Source organism: Pelophylax lessonae (assembly GCF_965119305.1).
Source record: "Pelophylax lessonae genome assembly, chromosome: 3".
NCBI lineage: Eukaryota > Metazoa > Chordata > Amphibia > Anura > Ranidae > Pelophylax > Pelophylax lessonae.
Window position 1 is genome coordinate 507,169,798 of NC_138770.1, and position 20,271 is coordinate 507,190,068.

General features: G+C 43.2%; 1 protein-coding gene across 1 annotated transcript in view; it reads right to left on the reverse strand.

Annotated features, from left to right (window-relative positions):
- Nucleotides 1-20,271, reverse strand: part of TTC27 (tetratricopeptide repeat domain 27) — a 747,788-nt gene that overhangs the window by 605,708 nt on the left and 121,809 nt on the right. The window contains exon 6 of the mRNA XM_082252288.1: nt 7,021-7,123. Coding sequence (XP_082108414.1) covers nt 7,021-7,123 — 103 coding nt within the window. The remainder of the gene's footprint in view (nt 1-7,020; nt 7,124-20,271) is intronic.

The window sequence follows — 20,271 nt, forward strand, 5'->3', positions numbered from 1 at the left end:
TCAGCATGTCACGTTCTCTCATAGACACATATGCCCACTAGCAAAAGGGTGCCCTTTTTAATGGAACAGGCAAGCTGAATACAAAAAGGGGTATTGGGTAATTTATAGAAAGAACCAAGGAACCTGTAGGGGACTGTACTTGGGTTTGGACTAGAGATGCACCAAAATTTCGGTGGCCGAAACATGTGGGCAGAAAATGGTGTTTTTGACATTTTTGCCAATAAAGAAAAAGGTGCTGATAATGGCGCCGAAAACAGTGCTTATGAATAGTATAGATCACGTGATTCATGCACTCTGGCTGCGTTTTCAATGCATTTCAACTGGGAGGCAATTTTGGCACGGTTTAACTGACCAAAAATGCAGCAAGCAAGATTTTCAACACCACAATAGAAGCGCAATGGACCAATGTGAAGACATATATAGAAATTAAAGGGATGCATTTTTCTTAAGCTTTTCTTGTGCTAAAGGTGCCAATAATGCCCAACAAATTCATATTCATTTAAATTCATGATAATATTTAAAAAGTCTAATATAATACAATTATATATAAAAATATATACAGGTGCATCTCATAAAATTAAAATATCATCAAAAAGTTGATTTATTTGAGTAATTCAAGTCAAAAAGTGAAACTCATATACCGTATTTTATATAAAGCTGCGTTACACACCGAGTGATATTTTTCAAGCATATATTTTACTTTTGATGATTATGGCTTGCAGCTAGAGAAAATGCAGTATCTCAGAAAAATTGAATATTACATAAGACCAGAAGAAAAAATTTGATTTTTGTAAGAACTTACCGTAAAATCCTTTTCTCTGAGTCCTTTGACAGACGCAGCTCTCAATGCTTCTTCACTATTGGGTTATGCGCCATCTACAGGAGTAGACTAGGCAGTAAAAAGTTTTCACTCGACAGCAGTGTAGGCATGAGGGGTGGGAAAACGCAACCAACGTATATCCAAGGCTAAAAAACATAGCCAACTGGGCGACAAATAAAAAAAAGTTCAACCCAAACCAACAGGAGCTTAACCCCCAAACAAAAAATTCACCCCCAAAAAGAGAAAACCAAGTCTCTTTGTCAAACAGCAGCCTGCAAAACTGTGCGGCCAAAGAAAGCATCCGAGGATGCCAACAAATCAACCTTGTAGAATTTGGTAAAAGTGTGCACAGACGACCAAGTCGCCGCTTTACATACCTGAGCAACAGAAGCCTGATGGCGAAAAGCCCAAGAGGCACTCAGCGCTCTACTAGAATGCCCCCTCACAGGGAAAGGAGGAACCTGACCCCTTAATGAACAGGCCTGAACAATTGTCTGCCTGATCCAAGTTAATATGGTCGCAGCAGACGCAGCCGAACCCTTACGATATCCCCCAAGAAGGACAAACAAGAAATCAGATGTCCAAAAAGACTCCGTGGCTGACATGTAAACCCTGATCGCCCGAACCACATCCAGTGGATGCAAAGCGAATTCCTCCAGATGCCTGGGCTTAGCACAGAATGAAGACAAAACAATATCTTCATTGAGGTGGAAACAAACGACCAAATAAGGCGAACGGCAGGACAGAGCCGCCAAATCAGACACTCTGCGAGCAGCAGTGATAGCCACCAAAAAGGCAACCTTCTGGGACAACAAAGGCAGAGATATCGCCTTAATATTTTCAAAGGGGGGCCGTTGACGAACGGACAACACCAAATACAGATCCCACAGCGGCAAAGGTGATCTCCTCGGTGGAGCCAGGTGACGCACCCCTTGAATAAAGCCACGGATCAAGGAATTAGACACCAGGGGAGGTTGGAAGTAAATGGCTGAGGCCGATACCCGACCTTTATTCGTACCTAAAACCAAGCATTGCTCAACTCCCTTCTGCAAGAAGGCTAAGACCCTCGCCACCCAAAACGAGCGAGGATGCAACTTTTGTGACTCACACCAGGCAATATACATGTTCCAAGTAGCATGATAAATCTTCCTGGAAGTAGCCTTCCTAGCTCTCAACAAGGTAGGAATCACAGAATCAGAGAGGCCTCTGTCTTTCAACACCTGGCCTTCAACAGCCACGCCGTTAAAGCCAGCGCCTGTAAAGCAGGATGGAAGATCCGCCCTTGAGGACATCCGCCCACACTAAAGATGCCGCCCGATCGGCGCTGATAATGATAATGGAAAATGGCCGCTGCCCTCACTCTGAGGCCAAACAACCAGCCCTCACCAAACATGGCGGCCGGGCGAACAGCGCCAAACGCCGCCGCAAACGCCCGCACTGGCCCCTACCGGGATCTGCACAAAGCACCCCCGGGGATAAGGAAGCCCCCACACCCCCGCCCCTCGCATGGCAGTCTGCACCGAAGGAGCACCCCCACAGGGGCATGGAAGGTAAGACACAGGGAGCCATCCCACGGCCATGAGGGGGAAATTACAGCAAACTTTACATGTACCGCCATCCCCAGAGTGGGCCCACTCAATACCCCCTCAAAACCTGTTCCCAGGGACAGAGGGGTAATAGTACTCTACATCCAGCGACTGTGGGCACCACTTAGACACAGGAGACCTCCCACCCTGGGTGGGGGTGCCATCAGCCAGTAAGGATGCTAGCAACACCCGGGCGTTCCGAAGTTGAGACATCCCAGCGAAGCTAGGAAAACTTTGCAGGCTCGTCCCCGCTTCCATGGGCACTGCCGTTGCGAGGCCTGGGCGTACCCAAAGCCTGCAACGCTCGATGGCAGACTGGGACTCCATAAGGTTCTGTATTAACCAGTGTGAGGCCCAGTTCTGCTGACGCTTGTAGTCCTCCAAATTCCGACTAACTAGCATAGGTGAGAAAAATAAAAAGCTATTTTAAAAGAAAAAAATCACTTTCAGAAAGAAACAGAAAGAAAAAAACTGAGACACTAGGTCCCAGCAGGGAAAACCTAGCCTACTCCTGACGCTAGGCAGCAAAGAACTGGATTAGAGTGTTACTGGCTGGAGGATATTGGCCAGAGGGACGACCCCCTGTGGGTGTGTCTATATGTTAATGTTTGTTGTATTAACAAAATTACTGCCTAGCTTGCTCCTGTGGAGGAAGCAAATACCCAATCGTGAAGACTGTATGAATGGGCGGCGACTGTCAGAGGACGTAAGAGAAATGGGATTTTTAATACAGAAATGTTGGCTTACTGAAAAGCATGCCCATATACAAGTATAGTATGCACTCAATACTTGGTCAGGGCTCCTTTTGCATGAATTACTTCATCAATATGGCATGGGGGATCACAGCCTGTGGAACTGCTGAGGTGTTATGGAAGTCCTGGTTTCTTTAAAAGTGGCTTTCAGCTCATCTGCATTGTTGGGTCTGGTGTCTTCCTACTGACAATACCCCACAGATTCTCTATGGGGTTTAGGTCAGGCGAGTTTGCTGGCCAATCAAGAATAGTGATACCATGATCATTAAACCACGTATTGGTATTTTTGGCAGTGTGGGTAGATGCCAAGTCCTGCTAGAAAATGAAATCAGCATCTCCATAAAGCTGGTCAGCAAAATGGTTGACTTTAAAGCTGCTTGGCCCTGCTGAAGGAGCTGCATGCAGGTCTGTGCAAACAGAACTGTCTTGAAGGTGTATAACACCAGACCCAGAACCTGCATGCAAGTTGGGGGAGAGAACGGTCTTGTGTGACAGCAGTCGGTGAATCACGGTCTGTGGTTCCTGAAGTTTGTCCAGAGGAAGGAACACCCTCCTGGTCAGAATTAAAATCAGACCTAAGTAATTAAATTTCCTGGACAGGGATAGGGGGGACCTTAGGTAATTCGGACAACACCCAAACCTTTGCAGGAATTATATCTGCACAAGGGGACTCAGGGCCTAAAAGACCTGAAATTGACAAAATTTCCCCCCTTTTTTGGTACCCCCAAAAGAATAATTTCATGGATACCCTTGACGCTCAAAAAGGAGGTCCACAGGGCTGGAAACCAGTGAAGATGTCCCCCCACCCCAAATATAAATGAGAGCAGACCTTCATGTCTGGGGATCCGGAGAAGCCAGCTCTTACCAGACCAAGGTTGCTTGGAACCACCCAGGGAAGATTTGAAAGATCTATTTCTCTTATTCCCAGCCCCGGGAGCATGAAATAATTTTCTATGGGCTGAGAAAAAGAGCCCCTGTCTGCGAAGATGCTCCTTCCCTTTCCTAGATTGTGGCAGGAAGGTACTTTCCCTCTAGGGAGATCCTTAATGATGTTATCCAGATAGTCCTAAACAGGTGATCACCTTGATCTTGGGCATATTAATGAGAGCTTTCTTAGAGGCTTGGTCTGCAGACCAATTCTTAAGCCACAGCACGCGCCTAATCATCACTGCTGAAACAGAAAGCTTGGACATTACAGGAGTGTATTCAAAGCTCCATCACAATCTGCAACACCTGGAACAACTGGCACGCTAAATCAACATAAGCAGTGGGAACCTGCCTATTCCCTAGACCCTGGTGTAAAAGTTTGGCCCGTTCAGTTAGGGTCTGAGACACCAGGGCTGAGGCCTAGACTGGTCACAATGCCGAACCAGCCATAGTATACATGCTGCTTTCCTATCAGCCAAGACTTTAAAGGATGGGGATTCTTCTACTGGGATCATGGTTGATTTGGTGGACTAGACCACTTTTTTTTTTTTAAAGTGATTCCTCAAAAGGGTAAGGTAATGCAAATCGTTTGGAGACCACAAAGGGTAATAACTTTGATTGTTCCCATTCCTTATAGGTAAACATGTCAAAATAAGACAGATAAGGAAACACCCTTGGTCTGCAAGGTGACTTAAGCATACCAAAATCAGCACGTCCATGGCCACATTAGCTGCATCCTCCAATTTTAAAGTCTCACGTACTGCAGTAATTAGCGCTTTCTCATTCGCTGCTACGCCCATGGAGGAATCATCCTCACTGCCTAACTGATCAGGGGCATGATATCAAGTCCCGCCTGGACGACCGCGTCCAAAGCGGCATCAGGTTTAGAATCAAATGAAACAGACTGAGCAGGGGATGCTTCCTCCTGGGCCTTTGCCCACATGCCACTTCCACCCAGGATACTAAGGATTGTAGTACCACCATCAGTGCAACCAAGGGAAGCTGGGGTTCTGAGGGACCTGCCATCTCCATGAAGGGGTTAGTGGGTGAGATGTGACCCTGAGGCACCATAGGAAAAATAAATGCCTTTCAGTATAAAAGATTTTTGGGACCACTAAAGGATCCCCCCCAATGTTCAGGGCACCTATCAGCAGACAGAGAGAGAGAGAGAGATACAGGGACCCTCAAAGACACCCTACCAGCTGGAGGAGCACCGCAATTCAGACCCAGCAACACTATGGTTGCCATCTGCTTCATATATCCCGGGACAAGAAGACGAGAAAGAGGAGGAAGAGGAGGAGCTCCAGCCTTTCCACGAAGTTCTGGTCTTCTTCAGCGTCTCGCCAGACTAAGGGAAAATTACCTCCTTGACATCATCGGGCTACACAAACATGGCCGCCAGCCGGACACCAGCCAAATCAAGGGAAAATGGCGGCCCTGAAATCTTCGGACTTCCCAAACATGACTGCCGCCTGCTGAGGACGCCAAAAGCATGCTGACAGGATACTTTCTGTGCCTTCCACACCGCTGCACCCTCTGAAAGGGGACACCCCAAAGGTACTGTACTCCACCAGGAAGGGAAAACATTTAGGGGAACTCCTCTGTGCACTCTGCAATGCTGCACCATCTGCACTGGGACCCCCAAACTGCACTATACCCACACACAGTAGAGCATGCACCTAGGGGTCCCCCGCTGCACTTTCTGCACTGGAACTCTATCTCCCATACCGTCAGGGCAGTACACACACCACCCCAAGACCTTACAGAAGAGGAATGGCAGGGAAGACCCCCAGGGGTCTCTGCCGCTTGCCCTGGTACCCCCACCAGTCCATGGGGGGGAGGCCCAATTAACTGAGGGACTTTAGGATGAGAGGAGGGAACCTGCAGGCATGACCGACCATCCCAGGATGGTACCTGCGTCCATCCCAAACCGGGGGACTGTACTTAAAATTCCATGGTGCAGGTGATTCAGACAAAACTCCTCGCCACCGAAGTAGTGGAGCTGTCAGCCAAGGGACTGCTACGACTGCGACCAGAGCCCGGTCATATGCGACCCTGCGAGACGTTTAACTCGTGGGCAAGCCTCTGTCCATGAGGCTTTGTCTTGGCCCAACCTAGCACATAGCTGCTGTCTGCACACACTCGCCTCTGCTGGGGGAACCACTGGATCTAGATTATCCAGCCCATCACCCAGCCCAGCAGTTGATTGTAGATCTCACAAGAAAAAAAAGAAAAAAAGATGCAAGGAAGGAGAAAAAAATTGCTAGGACCAATAGATCCCAGCAGGAAGCCCAGGTCCTTACTCCTGACTAGACAGATTAAAAACTAAATACCTAGAGCAGAGAGAGGGGTTATATACCAGCTGGCTCATGGGCGTAGCCAAGTGTTTTTTGTTCTGCCTAGTCCTACTCCTGGAGGAGGCAATATAACCCAGTAGTTATGATTTAGGGAGCGTTGTGTCCGTCGATAAACGAGAGAGAAATCTCAATTCACTGTAGGTTTATGCGGTATTTAGTTCAAACATAAAAACTGCTTGGTAAATACTACATAAAGCCATCAAAAATTAAATGAACAAAAAAGTAAACAAATACATTTGTTAAATAGGTTGTGGTCTAGCTATTTACCGAATGTATTCAACTACTAGCTGGTAGTTAAAAAGCCTGCACCAGCCAGTGATTCAACTGCTGTCAGCAAGGCATTCCCTGCTGACCGCAGAATGTAAACAAAGAGCATGCAGAAAAAAAAAAAAAAAACTGGACCATATCAGGCCACATGCCCTCAACATGAGAGGGTGCTGAGGATGTTAAAAGGAACTAGGACCAATAACCTAAATTCAGCAGCCTATAACCCAAGGTCTCTGAAGACCCAGCCAGTCTATTTTTTCATTTTACTGTATATATAACGGACAATAAAAAAAAAAAAAAAAAGGGCCTACCTTCATTTATACTGGTTTGTACAACAGCAAATAGTTCAGAAGATCTCTCCTCGAGTATTTGCTGGTGCATGGAAATACACCTTATAGTCCACCAGGGCACCAACTGAAAAACAAGTATTTATACAAAAGTGAAAGCAGGAACCATTTTTGTCCCCAATGTAAAACAAAGGGCAAAAAAACAAAAACAATATAAGTTATTTCTACCGTGACTATGTTAACTAGGCTATTTGACCACAGTGACCATGTTTAAAGGCATAATTCATCTTTACCAGACATCGCATCATCCTGTTCTGTCTTGTTGCTAGGACATTGCAAAGAGTGTCCTAGCTCTTACTGGTCACCTCCACCACCATTACAGGAACGAGCTCTCAAACGATGAGCTCAGAGCTACTGGGTCAGTGAGGTGGTCTGAATCAGAGAAACAGCCCGCTCCTGCGATGGTGGAGATAAATAGTGGTTGTAAGTTCATGTATAAATGCTGGAATTAAAGTCCTGCATTACTGTGGTTTTTTTGTTACATAATTGGGGATGATGGCACTTACAAAAAACAATTAGTAATGGACTTTACTGATCTTTTAGGCTAAGTTCACATCTTGGCGTTGCTATTTACAGGTGTTTTTTCCAGGCATTTTTAGGTTGACAAGTGACCAATGGAAAAAAATAAAAACGCCTGAAATCTGCCCAAAAAGAAGTTCATTACTTTTTTGAGCGTTGGGCGTTTTGCTTAAAATGTCAAAACGCTCAGATGTGAACAGGGGCCATTGAAATGAATAGGATTTGTCTTGTTGGGCGTTTTTTGAGCTGATCCTAGAGCAGAAAAACGCCCCAAAATGCCTACTTAGCCTTAATGTATTGACTTTGGAGTTGTCACATGAAGCAGAAAGGAAACCTTTCAATAGGGACAGCCGTTCCAGTGGCAACGATATAAAAGAGGATTTCCCCACTTCTTACTGTGTTTCTGAATAGGTAAAGAAAGGTAATGTCCATATTGAGAGAGAAAAAAAACCTGACAGGGGTCCTATCCATTCCCTACCCTATCCAAAACAAAAAATTTAAAAAAAAAGTTTTGAATTTACATACACTTTTAAAAAAAGTACTGTTTCATTCTATACCTGCAAGAAAACAACAAGAGCAGGGCGCACCGACCTTGTGCATTACCACTTAAAAGTTTATTAAAATCAAAGAAGGGTAGCGTACAATATACTCACAAACGTAGCATATGAACAAGCATATAGGAAATGGGCACCGCTCGCTTCCAGGACACTTCTCTACTGCTGGATAGCGTGAAGGCGTCCTCAAAACCTGATGTGGCTTACGCGTTTCGAGGGAGGACCCTCTTCCTCAGAGCAAAAATCGCCACCCGTGGCGATTTTGGCTCTGAGGAAGAGGGTCCTCCCTCGAAAACGCGTAAGCCACATCAGGTTTTGAGGACGCCATCACGCTATCCAGCAGTAGAGAAGTGTCCTGGAAGCGAGCAGTGCCCATTTCATATATGCTTGTTCATATGCTACGTTTGTGAGTATATTGTACGCTACCCTTCTTTGATTTTAATAAACTTTTAAGTGTTAATACACAAGGTCGGTGCGCCCTTCTCTTGTTGTTTTCTTGTAGTGCCTTTTGGATACCCTTGGTCCTGAGGGGGGCAGCAAGACCACTTCTTTTGTGTCATAAAACCGCCTAGAAGATTCACCTTCCCGCATACCACTTGAGCGCAGGAGAGATATTGTTGTTTTTTGGAAATCATTCTATACCTGTCCAGCTTAACTAGATCATGAAAATGTAATAATTTGATGCAGCATAATAAATGGGCTAACACTGATAAAAGCAATTTACAGTTTAAAACAGCAAGAAAGCTTTCATTTTCTTCATAATATTCATTTTCTTCTAATATATTTAGATTAGCCTAAGGCCACACAGTCATGAACTAAAAATAAAGCAGTGTAAACGCAAAAAGTAAGCAACCATTTGTATTCTTGTAGTAGTTTGTGTGTCTGGGCTATGGATAATAAAATAATGAATGTGTATAGCTGCTGCCCCCACTGTAACTAGCTACCGAGGTAGTGTCTGGTATAGAAATTTAAAACAAAAACTGTGTTTGCCGCTGCTCTGTGCATGTGTATATGGTGTTACACAGTGTAATAAAATACATATACCTTTCCACATAATAAAGAAATAGCGCAAATAATAAAAGTGTAGAAAAAGTGCTAATGCAAAGTAAAAGTGCATAGTAAAGTAACATCAATCCTATTGCAATTGAAACATCAAAAAATCAATATAGCAAAAACTCATATAGAAGTGAACAAAGCTTATATATATATATATATATATATATATATATATATATATATAGTGACCAGTGCTACAAATGGTAAATCCTTATATGGTAAACTATAGTCCTTCCTTTTGGCTCTAACACCATATAACCATTTTTATTCTTGCTGCGATAACAAGAGATGCACAGAGAAGGATTTTGTTTGAAGTGAAAATCACAAGATTACAGGCTAGTGTACCTTTTTTTATGCAGGTCAACAGACATAAGAGCTTTATCACAGTAAAATCATATAATGTGTAGCTGTGTTATCCTTCCAAGGTTTACTGCGATCAAGTGATAAGTAACAGGACTTGTACATGATAGTCTACTACGCCACTATGATACTATTAGCCCGCATTCACACTGCAGCAACACGACTCTGTACTACTTCGGGGGCGACTTGTGAAGTCCCGTGCACCGCGACTTCAGCGCGACTTGCACGGACTTCATATAATGAATGTCTATGCAAGTCGCTTCGAGGTCGCCCCGAAGTAGTACAGGACCCTTTTTCTAAGTCGGAGCGACTTGTGTCGCTCCTATTAGAACGGTCAAGTCACCTGACAAGTCGCGTTAGTGTGAATGGAGCCTTAGGGTTGTTGTAGAGTGTTGTTTTTTGGATCAATGGATAATGCAGTTAGTGGTAACTATATCCTAAGATGTAACAGCAGAACTCTCTCACACTTTAGCATGTGACTATAATGTATATGGTTTCAGCAGTATGTAGTATGCACTATTTGTCTCCATATTCTGCTATACATTCAGTATCCAGGTGGAGGAATTTGAGAGGTAGCATTCTGTGTTGGGCTGTCTTGTGTGTGAGATTTTGGATGCTGGAGGCAGAATTCACTGAAAGAGGATTTGCTCTACATAGTAGCTGGACATGATTAATAGCATGTGATGCCACTGTACGGTTGATGGTAGAATGGAGATTTGTACATTCTTGTGACATTAACCTAAATAATGAATTTGCTGGTTTTCTTTGTGAACCTCAACAGCAAGCAGGTAACTACCCACATTAACATTCCCTATCTTTTCCTTATGCCATACTTTCTCAAATGTTTTATGCTGAAATTCAGCACAGCTTAAACACTAAAGAAAAATGCCTTCGGTATCAAAGAAGGAAAACTTTTATTTACCATGGTTTCATTATAGATATGGCTTGTTCAGAAATAAGAGTTGGGAGGTACAGGTTCTAATATGTAAAAGCTAAGAAAAAGATATGCTCTTTAGCTACCAGAGCACTGTAGATGTGGAATGTCCATAGAGACTGCAGATGGTCTATTGAGGCATACAGAACACATACTGAGATAAGAGGATCAGCAAAGCATAATGTGGAAGCACAGCTTGCATATCATCAGCATGACTCATATACATACATGAACAGAACTAAGGGTTCTAAACAATACTATGAGCTAATAGGAATAGCAGATTAAGGTGGGATAATTCATCACAAAGGACAAGGGGGCACTTTTTACATCTAGAGAAAGAGATTGAGTCTCCAAACACGGAAAGGTTTCTTCACAGTAAGAGCTGTGAAAATGTGGAATAGACTTCCTGCAGTGTGATTCTGGCCAGCTTAGTAGATTAGCTTTAAAAAAGGGCCTGGGTTCTTTCCTAGGTGTACATAATATAACTGGGTGCTAATATTTACAGGTAAAGTTGATCCAGGGAATATCCGATTGCCTCTCGGGGGACCAGGAAGGAATTTTTTCCCCTGCTTTAGAAAAATTGGATTTTTGTAAGAACTTACCGTAAAATCCTTTTCTCTGAGTCCCCTGACAGACGCAGCTCTCAATGCTTCTTCACTATTGGGTTATGCACCATCTAAAGGAGTAGACTAGGCAGTGAAAAGTTTTCACTCGACACGCCTATAGGGGCTGTGCCTCATGACATAACCCCAGACACACTGTGCTCTTAAATCAGTTTCGTAGCAAGCAGTGAAAGAAGACAGAACCAACCCCATGTTAGAGGGAGCTGCGTCTGTCAGAGGACTCAGAGAAAAGGATTTTACGATAAGTTCTTACAAAAATCCAATTTTCTTGATCGCCCTCTGACAGACGCAGCTCTCAATGCTCCTTCACTATTGGGACGTCCCAAAGCAGTGTAGGCATGAGGGGTGGGAAAACACAACCAACTGTTAATGTACATCAAAGGCTAGAAAACGTAGCCAACTGGGCAACAAAAAAATAAAAATAGAAACCGAGACCGAAGTCCCAGCGGGAAACCTAGGTCCTACTCCTTAACTAGGCAGCAAGAAACTGATTTGAGAGCACAGTGTGTCTGGGGTTATGTTGTGAGGGACAGCCCCTATAGGCGTGTCGAGTGAAAACTTTGAGAGCTGCGTCTGTCAGAGGACGATAGAGAAATTGGATCATGCTTTGCTGGGGTTTTTCACCTTCCTCTAGATCAGGGGTGGGGAACCTACGTCCCGGGGGCCGTATGCGGCCCTCAAAGTCATTTGGTCCGGCCCCCCGTGCAGCTGAGTCTGTGTCTCTCAGCTGATCTGTGAGAACGGAGCCAATGCTTCCTATATAGTTCCGGCTCCGTTCTGACGGTCTGAGTGAGTCACAGGCAGAGTTATATCATATGCACTCCGCCTGTGACCAATACAGGAAACATCCCCCCTTCCTCCAGCGCGGCACCGCTGCTAGCCAGCATTTCCCGTCAGCAGCACACACAGCAGTACCAGCCAGAACCAGCAGTACCAGCCAGAGCCAGCAGTACTCACAGCAGTACCAGCCAGAGCCAGCAGTACTCACAGCAGTATAAGCCAGAGCCAGCAGTACCCACAGCAGTACCAGCCAGAGCCAGCAGTACCCACAGCAGTACCAGCCAGGGCCAGTAGAACCCAAAGCAGTACCAGCCAGAGTCAGCACTCAGCAGTACCCACAACAGTACCAGGCAGCAGTACCCACAGCAATCCCAGCCAGCAGTACCCACAGCAGTACCAGCCTCAGCCAGCAGTACCAGCCAGCAGTACCAGCCTCAGCCAGCAGTACCAGCCAGCAGTATCCACAGCACAGTACCAGCCAGCAGTACCCACAGCACAGTACCAGCCTGAATAAGCAATACCCACAGCAGTACCAGCCAGCTATACCCACCAGCAGTTCTTTTCAAAACTTACCACCACAAAGTCGACTACACTCCAGACTGACCGACGCAAACATGGAAAACCAGTTGCGAGTAGCAACATCATCAATACCAGCTAACATCACACACCTCACCAAAGAGAAGCAGTTGCATCCGTCACATTAGGGGTGAGTTAATTACATTTTTGACCAAATATAACAGGCACATTCTTAAGTTGATCATTTTGTTCGGCCCCCGAATGATTTTATAAATACCCAAATGGCCCTTGGCAGAAAAAAGGTTCCCCACCCCTGCTCTAGATCAACTGTGGGTATAGGATTGTGCATATAGGATTGTATGGGTGGGTTTTATTTTTTAATAGTTGTGCTAGATGGACATGTGTCTTTTTTTTCAACCTGACTATGTAACTATGATTTTTAACATTCTTTCAATATGTAATTACAATTAGTAAAAAGGAATAAAATGTCCTGATCATTGCTCCATGGTCGTCTTTAGTTACTCTCTCCATCCACTGCCATGACCATCTTACATTCTATCTCCTTTAATTCCCTCAATCCATAACTAGATGCCACCCTCACACTGTCACATTTATGATTAGAAACAATCCTGCCACATCTTTTTTTCCTTAGTCCATGATTAGCTCATGCTCTGCCTCTTATACTAGTGCTCTAGTATCAGGTCCCCCTCTGCCGTCTTTAACCTCCTCATCTCGAGGATCATGATATACTCTCTCCCCAGTGAATGACACACTTTATTAAGTCCCGGTTTACATATGTGCGATGACAGAAATTTGCATATGATTCGGAGCGCACTGCTCTGAAAATCACATGCGATGTCTGTGCGATGCGAGTTCAGCCATACAGATTGTATGGCTGAACTTGCATCGGATTCGGACACAACTTGCACAGGACCCTTTTTCGGGTCCGCACCAGAATCAGATCACATGGGTGTTCACACCTATGCGATCTGGTTCATATCCAAACTGACAGTTTGCATTGCGATATGCGAACTGATCTGAGGGTGTCGTTAACTTTGTATTGACACCCCCAGCGATTTGCATATGGCAGTGTGAACTACCTGCGAGTTGAATGCGATGCGAGAACCCGCAGTGAATTTGCAGGGTTCCCGCATCGCATATATGTGAACCGGCACTAAAGAATACCTGACCAGGTAAAATATTGTCTGATTAGGCATACCAATCTGTTATGAATCTCTCAGCCTAATTAACCTGTTTTTTTTAACAGGCACAACTTTTTAGTGCATATCTCTAAACATTAGAAAGCATACATAATTGCATTTGTGAAATTATAGCCATTGTGCACTTCTATATTTTTTGCAGCATGAGGAAAACTATGCACCAGAAAAAGAAAGTGCTTGCTAGGCAGTGGAAAAGTAGTTAAAGTAATTAAAATCCAAACTCCTTCATGTAATTATTTTAATGCAAATAGCACACCGTTCTTTAGTAGTATTTACAGTATACAAAAATAAAAAGGCTGGATTTGATTTTTAAAAAGGAAAAGCCTATGTAATTAATCATGGTAAAGGAATGTCTGATAGCTCATACCCATTGCTCATTTTGTTGTCTGTTACTGCCTCCTACTGAAAGGTCTCTCAAGGGCCCAGTAACAGTCTGCACACATTATCAGACCTGGATATGCATTTTATCAGCTGTGGCACAAAACAGTTTAGTAGATCCATTCAAATCAAGGGTGGACAGAATGGCACTGCTAGCTTTATTTTACATTGAGAAGTCACAGTCTCATGTGGAACTTTGCACATTGTTCAGCAGACATATTTTTAAATTAAATAAAGGTCACTTCTCTGCTTTTTAATCCCAAATGATCAGTGCATGAACAGATGAACGTAAATGGAAATCTTTAAACTTTCATCTCAAATTCTAAATTCATTTGATGCTTTCTTGGGCTTTACATTTTTTTTTTTTTTAAATAAAAGTGCATTATCCCTTAGCTCTCTTGTTTAATAGGCTATGCTAAACCCTTCATCAGTAATTCCTAAAAGCACCAATTATAGTGAACCTTGCATGCAATAATTTAAGATCTAAAATTCTGTGAGCCCCCATCCTTAAATAAAAAAACAAAAAAAATACAATTTGTAAAAAAAAAAAAAAAAAAAAAAAAACACTAAGTAAAAGCTTTATAAATAAACTACTTAAAGAAAAAGGGAAAAAAGGCACGCATCCCTGGTGAGGGGTAAGTACATCATGCCTTACTCTATGCCATGCCCTCTAAAGCAATCCTGCTGCTAGTGAGTTCCTGCAGGCTACATGACTGCCAGTGACATAGTTTTTAGGGTGGACCTCGCACTTAAAATTCCATGGTTCAGGAGATTCCTCTGCTAAAGTCCAAAGGGAAACCAATACTTCTGCTAAAGTCCGAAGGGAAACAAATTCTTCTGAAACTGTTGCTCTCCTGGGTACCCCCCATATTGGGCAGTAGTTCCTTCTTTTGACCTTCACTCATTGGAGGACATAATAGTGACATAGAGGTCAGGGGAAGGAACCATTAACCACTTGCCAACCGCCGCACGACTATTCACTGCGGCGGTCAGCCCCTCACAGGCAAAGCGACGCAAGACTATGACGCTAGCCTGTGAGGCTCTAGGGAGCGAGCGCGCGCGCGCCGCCGGAGGTGCGTTCCCGCTCGGTCACGGACCCCCCCCCCCCCGCGTGCGCATGTGCCCGGCGGACCGGATGTCCGCCGGGCACTTGCGATTGTCCGTTACACCGGGAGAAAGGCAGGCGGCTAATGTAAACAAAGCCGCCTGTCATTCTTCCCTGTGTAAGAATGGAGGTCATACGGTTCTGCTATGTAGGACCGTTGATCTCTGTTCTTACACCAGTAGCCACATCCAATCACAGTTAGAATCACGCCCCTAGGGACACACTTAACCCCTCCCTCTCAAAAAAGTTAACCCCTTCACTGCCAGTGTCATTTTTACAGTAACAGTGCATATGTATAGCACTGATTACTGTAGTAATGACACTGGTATCCCCAAAAGTGTCAAAAATGTCAGTCAAGGGTCCGATCTGTCCGCCGCAATGTAGCAGTCCCGCAAAAAAAAAACCGCAGATCGCCGCCATTACTCGTTAAAAAAAAAAACAACAAAGATGACAAAAATCTTTCCCTTAGTAAACGCAATAACTTTTGTGCAAACCAATCAAAATACGCTTTTTGCGATTTTTTTTACCAAAAAAATGTAGCATAAAACAAATTGGCCTAAAATGTTAAAAAATTTTGATTTTTACATTTTTTTGGGGGGGAATTTCATATAAAAAAATTGAAAAATATTGTTATTTTTGCAAAATTGACGCTTTTTTTTTGTTTATAGCGCATTATCAAAAAATCGCACAGGTGATCAAATACCACCAAAAGAAAACTCTGTTTGTGGGAAAAAAAGGACGTCAAATTCGTTTAGGTACGACCACGCAATTGTCCGTTAAAATCATGCAGTCCCGAATCGCAAAATAGGCCCTGGTCAGGAAGGGGGTAAAATCTTCCGGGCTTAAGTGGTTAAACACTATAGGAACAAAACCAAAGATAACTTGTGCTTAATGTCAAACACTAAGCAAGACTACAGCTCCCACTATATTTTAATACAAGACTTTATGTTACATAATCAGTTATGGACAACTATTTGTATAATCTTTGCTGGATGTTGTATGAATTTACTGACACAAGAGCACTTTGGACTTTTTTTGCACCATTGCAATTTATTGATCTAGGATTATTTATATTGTGCTCATATCATTTGACTGCTTTATAAAAAATATTGAAATAAGGGCACTTTATCATTTTATAAGTTACAGCATGTTAGTACTTTTATTAGGTGTGATATATTTTCAATATTGGTTGATATTTTTTCACATGCAGCATTTTATTTACAGAAACACTGTGGGAAATCCAGGAGACCAACACTCCCAGAATGTCATCATCCCATCAGACTTCAGCTGGTGATGTATGGTTAAAAGCAGCGTTTGGCAGCAGAAGGAAAGGTAAGTATTAAACTTGCTTTTTTCCAGGCATGCCTATATTGAATTGGGCAAAAAAATATAAAAAAAAAAAAAAAACAGTGCCACAGTTAAAAAAAAAAAAATGTATAACAATGAAAACTTCTAAGCTTCTGTGTAAAAATTTGTGCTGCTCAATGTGCATACTATATCACAGCGCTACCGACCAATAAAGTGCATCGAATACAAATAAAATGCAACAGTTCTAAAAAGTGTTGAGTGCTTGTTATTGCTCTGTTAAATAAACAACAAAGTGCCCTGTGTCCACTAAAAAGTGCAATATTCCACATAGTGCATCTTCCCAATTTTTGAACTGATCACCCACTTGCCAACACCCTCACACCAGAAAACTCACCAGATAACCATGACCTTCTTATTTATCAGTGGGTCATAACGTGCTTATATACCCCTCAGGGGGATTCCAGGACCATTGCTGCAATCTCTCCTCCAAGTATACTCTTCACATAGGCAAAAGATGTCACGGAAAAGGAAATGCTCACATAGCCTAAAACCATTTAATTATTAAAATGCCATCAATAAAAACAAAAGTACGCCCCTGAAGACATCAAACTCGTCAGGGTGGGGCTACAGGAAGGGATATCATCCTGTTACATAGAGAGGTACACCCAGAAATCCTGGGAGAAAGCAGGGTAGTGTTAAAGTGGATGTAAAGGCAGAAGGTTTATTATCTTAATGCATTCTCGGCATTTAGATAAAAAAAGAACCTGTGTGCAGCAACCCCCCCTCAGCCCCCTAATACCTACCTGAGCTCCCTCTCGATCCATCGATGTTGCATGAGAGTCTTGGCTGTCTGGGACTCTCCCTCCTGATTGGCTGAGACATAGCAGCGGGCGACACTGGCACCTGCTGTCAAATGAGAGGGGGCGCACAGAGCCATGGCTCTGTATCTGAATGGACACACTGAGCAGCAGCTCGACTCGAGTGCCCATATAGCAAGCTGCTTGCTGTGGGGGCGCTTGACAGGAGGGAGGGACCAGAAGTGCTGGAGAGGGACCCGAGAAGAGGAAAATCTGGGCTGCTCTGTGCAAAACCACTGCACAGAGCAGGTAAGTAAAACATGTTTGTTATTTTTAAAGAAAAAAAAAAAAAAGACACTTTAATTTTCCCATCGCACATGTTCCTGGATTAGACTCAAAAGTAGCGGGTGCTGCAGTAACATCCAGCTGGAAACTGCAACAATAACAGACTAATGCTCACGTTTGACAGCACACCACGGATCATCAATGTTGACTGAAAAGCTTTTTTTATTGAAGAATGATCACATCACAAAATGAAAGCTGCAATGTTTCAGAGCCACGCTGGACTCCTTTTGTCAGGCATGATATTCCTGGTGCAAGGTTTGGCACATGTAAACTTTTCCTTTTCTGTGACACCTTCTGCCTATGTGAGGAAGATACTTGGAGGAGAAATTGCACCAGTGGTCCTGGAATTCCCCCTGAGGGATACAAGTGCTTCATGACCCACTGATAAATAAGACGTCATGGTTATTGGGTGAGCTTTCTGGTGTGAAGGTGTTGGCACATGGGGGATCAGCTTCATAAAAGGGGAAGATGCGCTATGTGGAATAATGAAGAGGAGCACTCAGCCTCTATTAGTGGACACAGGACACTTTGTTGATTATTTACCTATTTAACAGAGTAATAACAAGCACTGGAAACTTTTGGGACTCTACTGCACTTTATTTGTAATTGATGCACTTTATTATTGGTTGAAATCATTAGCGCTGTAATATAATATGCACACTATTTTGACTTGGGATTAATATTCACAGAGCCACTTTAAAGCGGAAGTTCAGGCTCTAACCATCTAAGCTTAAAACGGCTGCCAACCCCCACCCCCTTACTAACTCCTATTTTAACTTCCCTTTAAAAGGAAGTGCATATACTACTTACTCCCAGAGCGCTCTGGGCCAGTCATGTAATCGGCTTCCAGGGGTGGCTTCAGTAGAGGATGAATAGCCAACAATGGATGTCCCATAGTAAGCCTATGGATGGCGTCACCGCCAAGGCATTACATATGTTGTTGGCGCTCTCTCCTCTCCCCTGAAGCCCGCTGCTGGGGAGATCACGTGACTGAATAGGAGCGCCCTGAAAAAAGGTAAGTAGAAGTATCTTCCTTTTACAGGGTAATTTTAGGTTTAGTTAGAGCCTCGAGTTCCACTTCAAAATAATTCAGATCATACATGGGATTTCTGTCACAGCAACCCTGCAAGAAAATGAATAAAATGTCCCTGTAGAGGAAGGCAGAAAAGCGCCTGATTTTGCAGTCACATATAGAGGTGCATCTCATGAAATTAGATCATCAAAAAGTACATTTATTTCAGTAATTCAATTCAAAAAGTGAAACTCGTATATTTTTCTAATTTTTTTTTTCCCATAAAAGATTTTATTGAAAATAAATTAATACAATGTAAAACAGAAAAACATCCACATGTTGCAGGAAAATTACAAAATGCATCTTTAAAGTAACACTCTTAAACCCAAATATATATTTATAAAGAGCATATTATCCTAAATTCCATAAAGAAAGCAGTGTAAAGCATGTGGAGGGGAAAGGGTAGGGAAGGGCATAAAAAGATATCTATCGGAGTATATACCAGGTAAGTAAGCAGCATCTGAAATGGTTGCTAAAGTATGAAAGCGTGGGCAGAAGGCTATGTAAAGTTACTGCATACCATGTATGTGGACAAGAGTAAATATTTAATGTTAGAGACAAGGAGGGTTGGAATATCCCCACACAACCCTGGGTTGGGGGGGGAATAGTTCCATCTCTCACTCTATATAGCGTGTTGTCTTGTTGACCGACATGTATAATGTCCGGATAAGCTAACAAAGGGTAATATTCTCTAGTCTGTGTTTTGGCTAATGTTAGGTTGCATCGTGGTGGAGAATACGTTTGAAGAACGAAAATGTGTCCAACGGGCCCAGGTGTCATAAAATGTTGATGGCGTGTCGTGTGAAACATGAACCGCTTTTACCTGATGTACTTCACTGTGGAGTCTTTTCTGTTTATTTGATGCATTTGAGTCGAGCATCCTGAATTTAAGAATCAGAGGAGGACGGTTCGTCCCTGGCTGGAGGCATTTAGTGGATATCAATCAAAAACCTTGTCTCAAAAGCTCTCACTGACCCCCTATCTGGTAAGAGGTTTGACTCACACCGGGTGGTCTGTGTTTATGGTGGAGATGTCTTTGTCGCAATAAGTTCAGATCAGGATCCCTCTGACATTCCATTCTTTGGATGATGTTTATTGGACTGTTTTTGGCCCATTTACATTGCTGTTGGGACTTTTATCTGCACTATTAATTTGCACAGTCGTTTGCAATTTTGCACTATTTATATACTGATTGGTGTATCCCTGCATATATAATTTTTATTTTTATTTGATCTGTTAGAAGCCACATATCGTGGCCCAATTATTGATCACTTATTTTGTACACATTTTAAGCTGGCGCTTAGAGCTAAGTGATTATTCATACACTGAGAATTGTACTATTCACCATAATTCACCTTATTGTCATTAATTTAACAGTAATTAGGGTTTATTGATTTATTTATGAGAAATCATCTATTGGAGAGCGCGGCCATTATATATTAACATATAATTTAGTCATTCCTTGCGTGCTTTCACGTTTACGCTGCGGCTCCCATTCCTTTTGTTTTCCATTCACTGTGGATCATTTGGATTAATTTTGGTTTCACCTTTCATTGCGCAGGACGGTTGGTGCTTAACACCGATCACTTTTTTTCACAAGTTAGAATGGTGTAGCAATAGGTGTGCGGGAGTGTATTCCATGGATTGC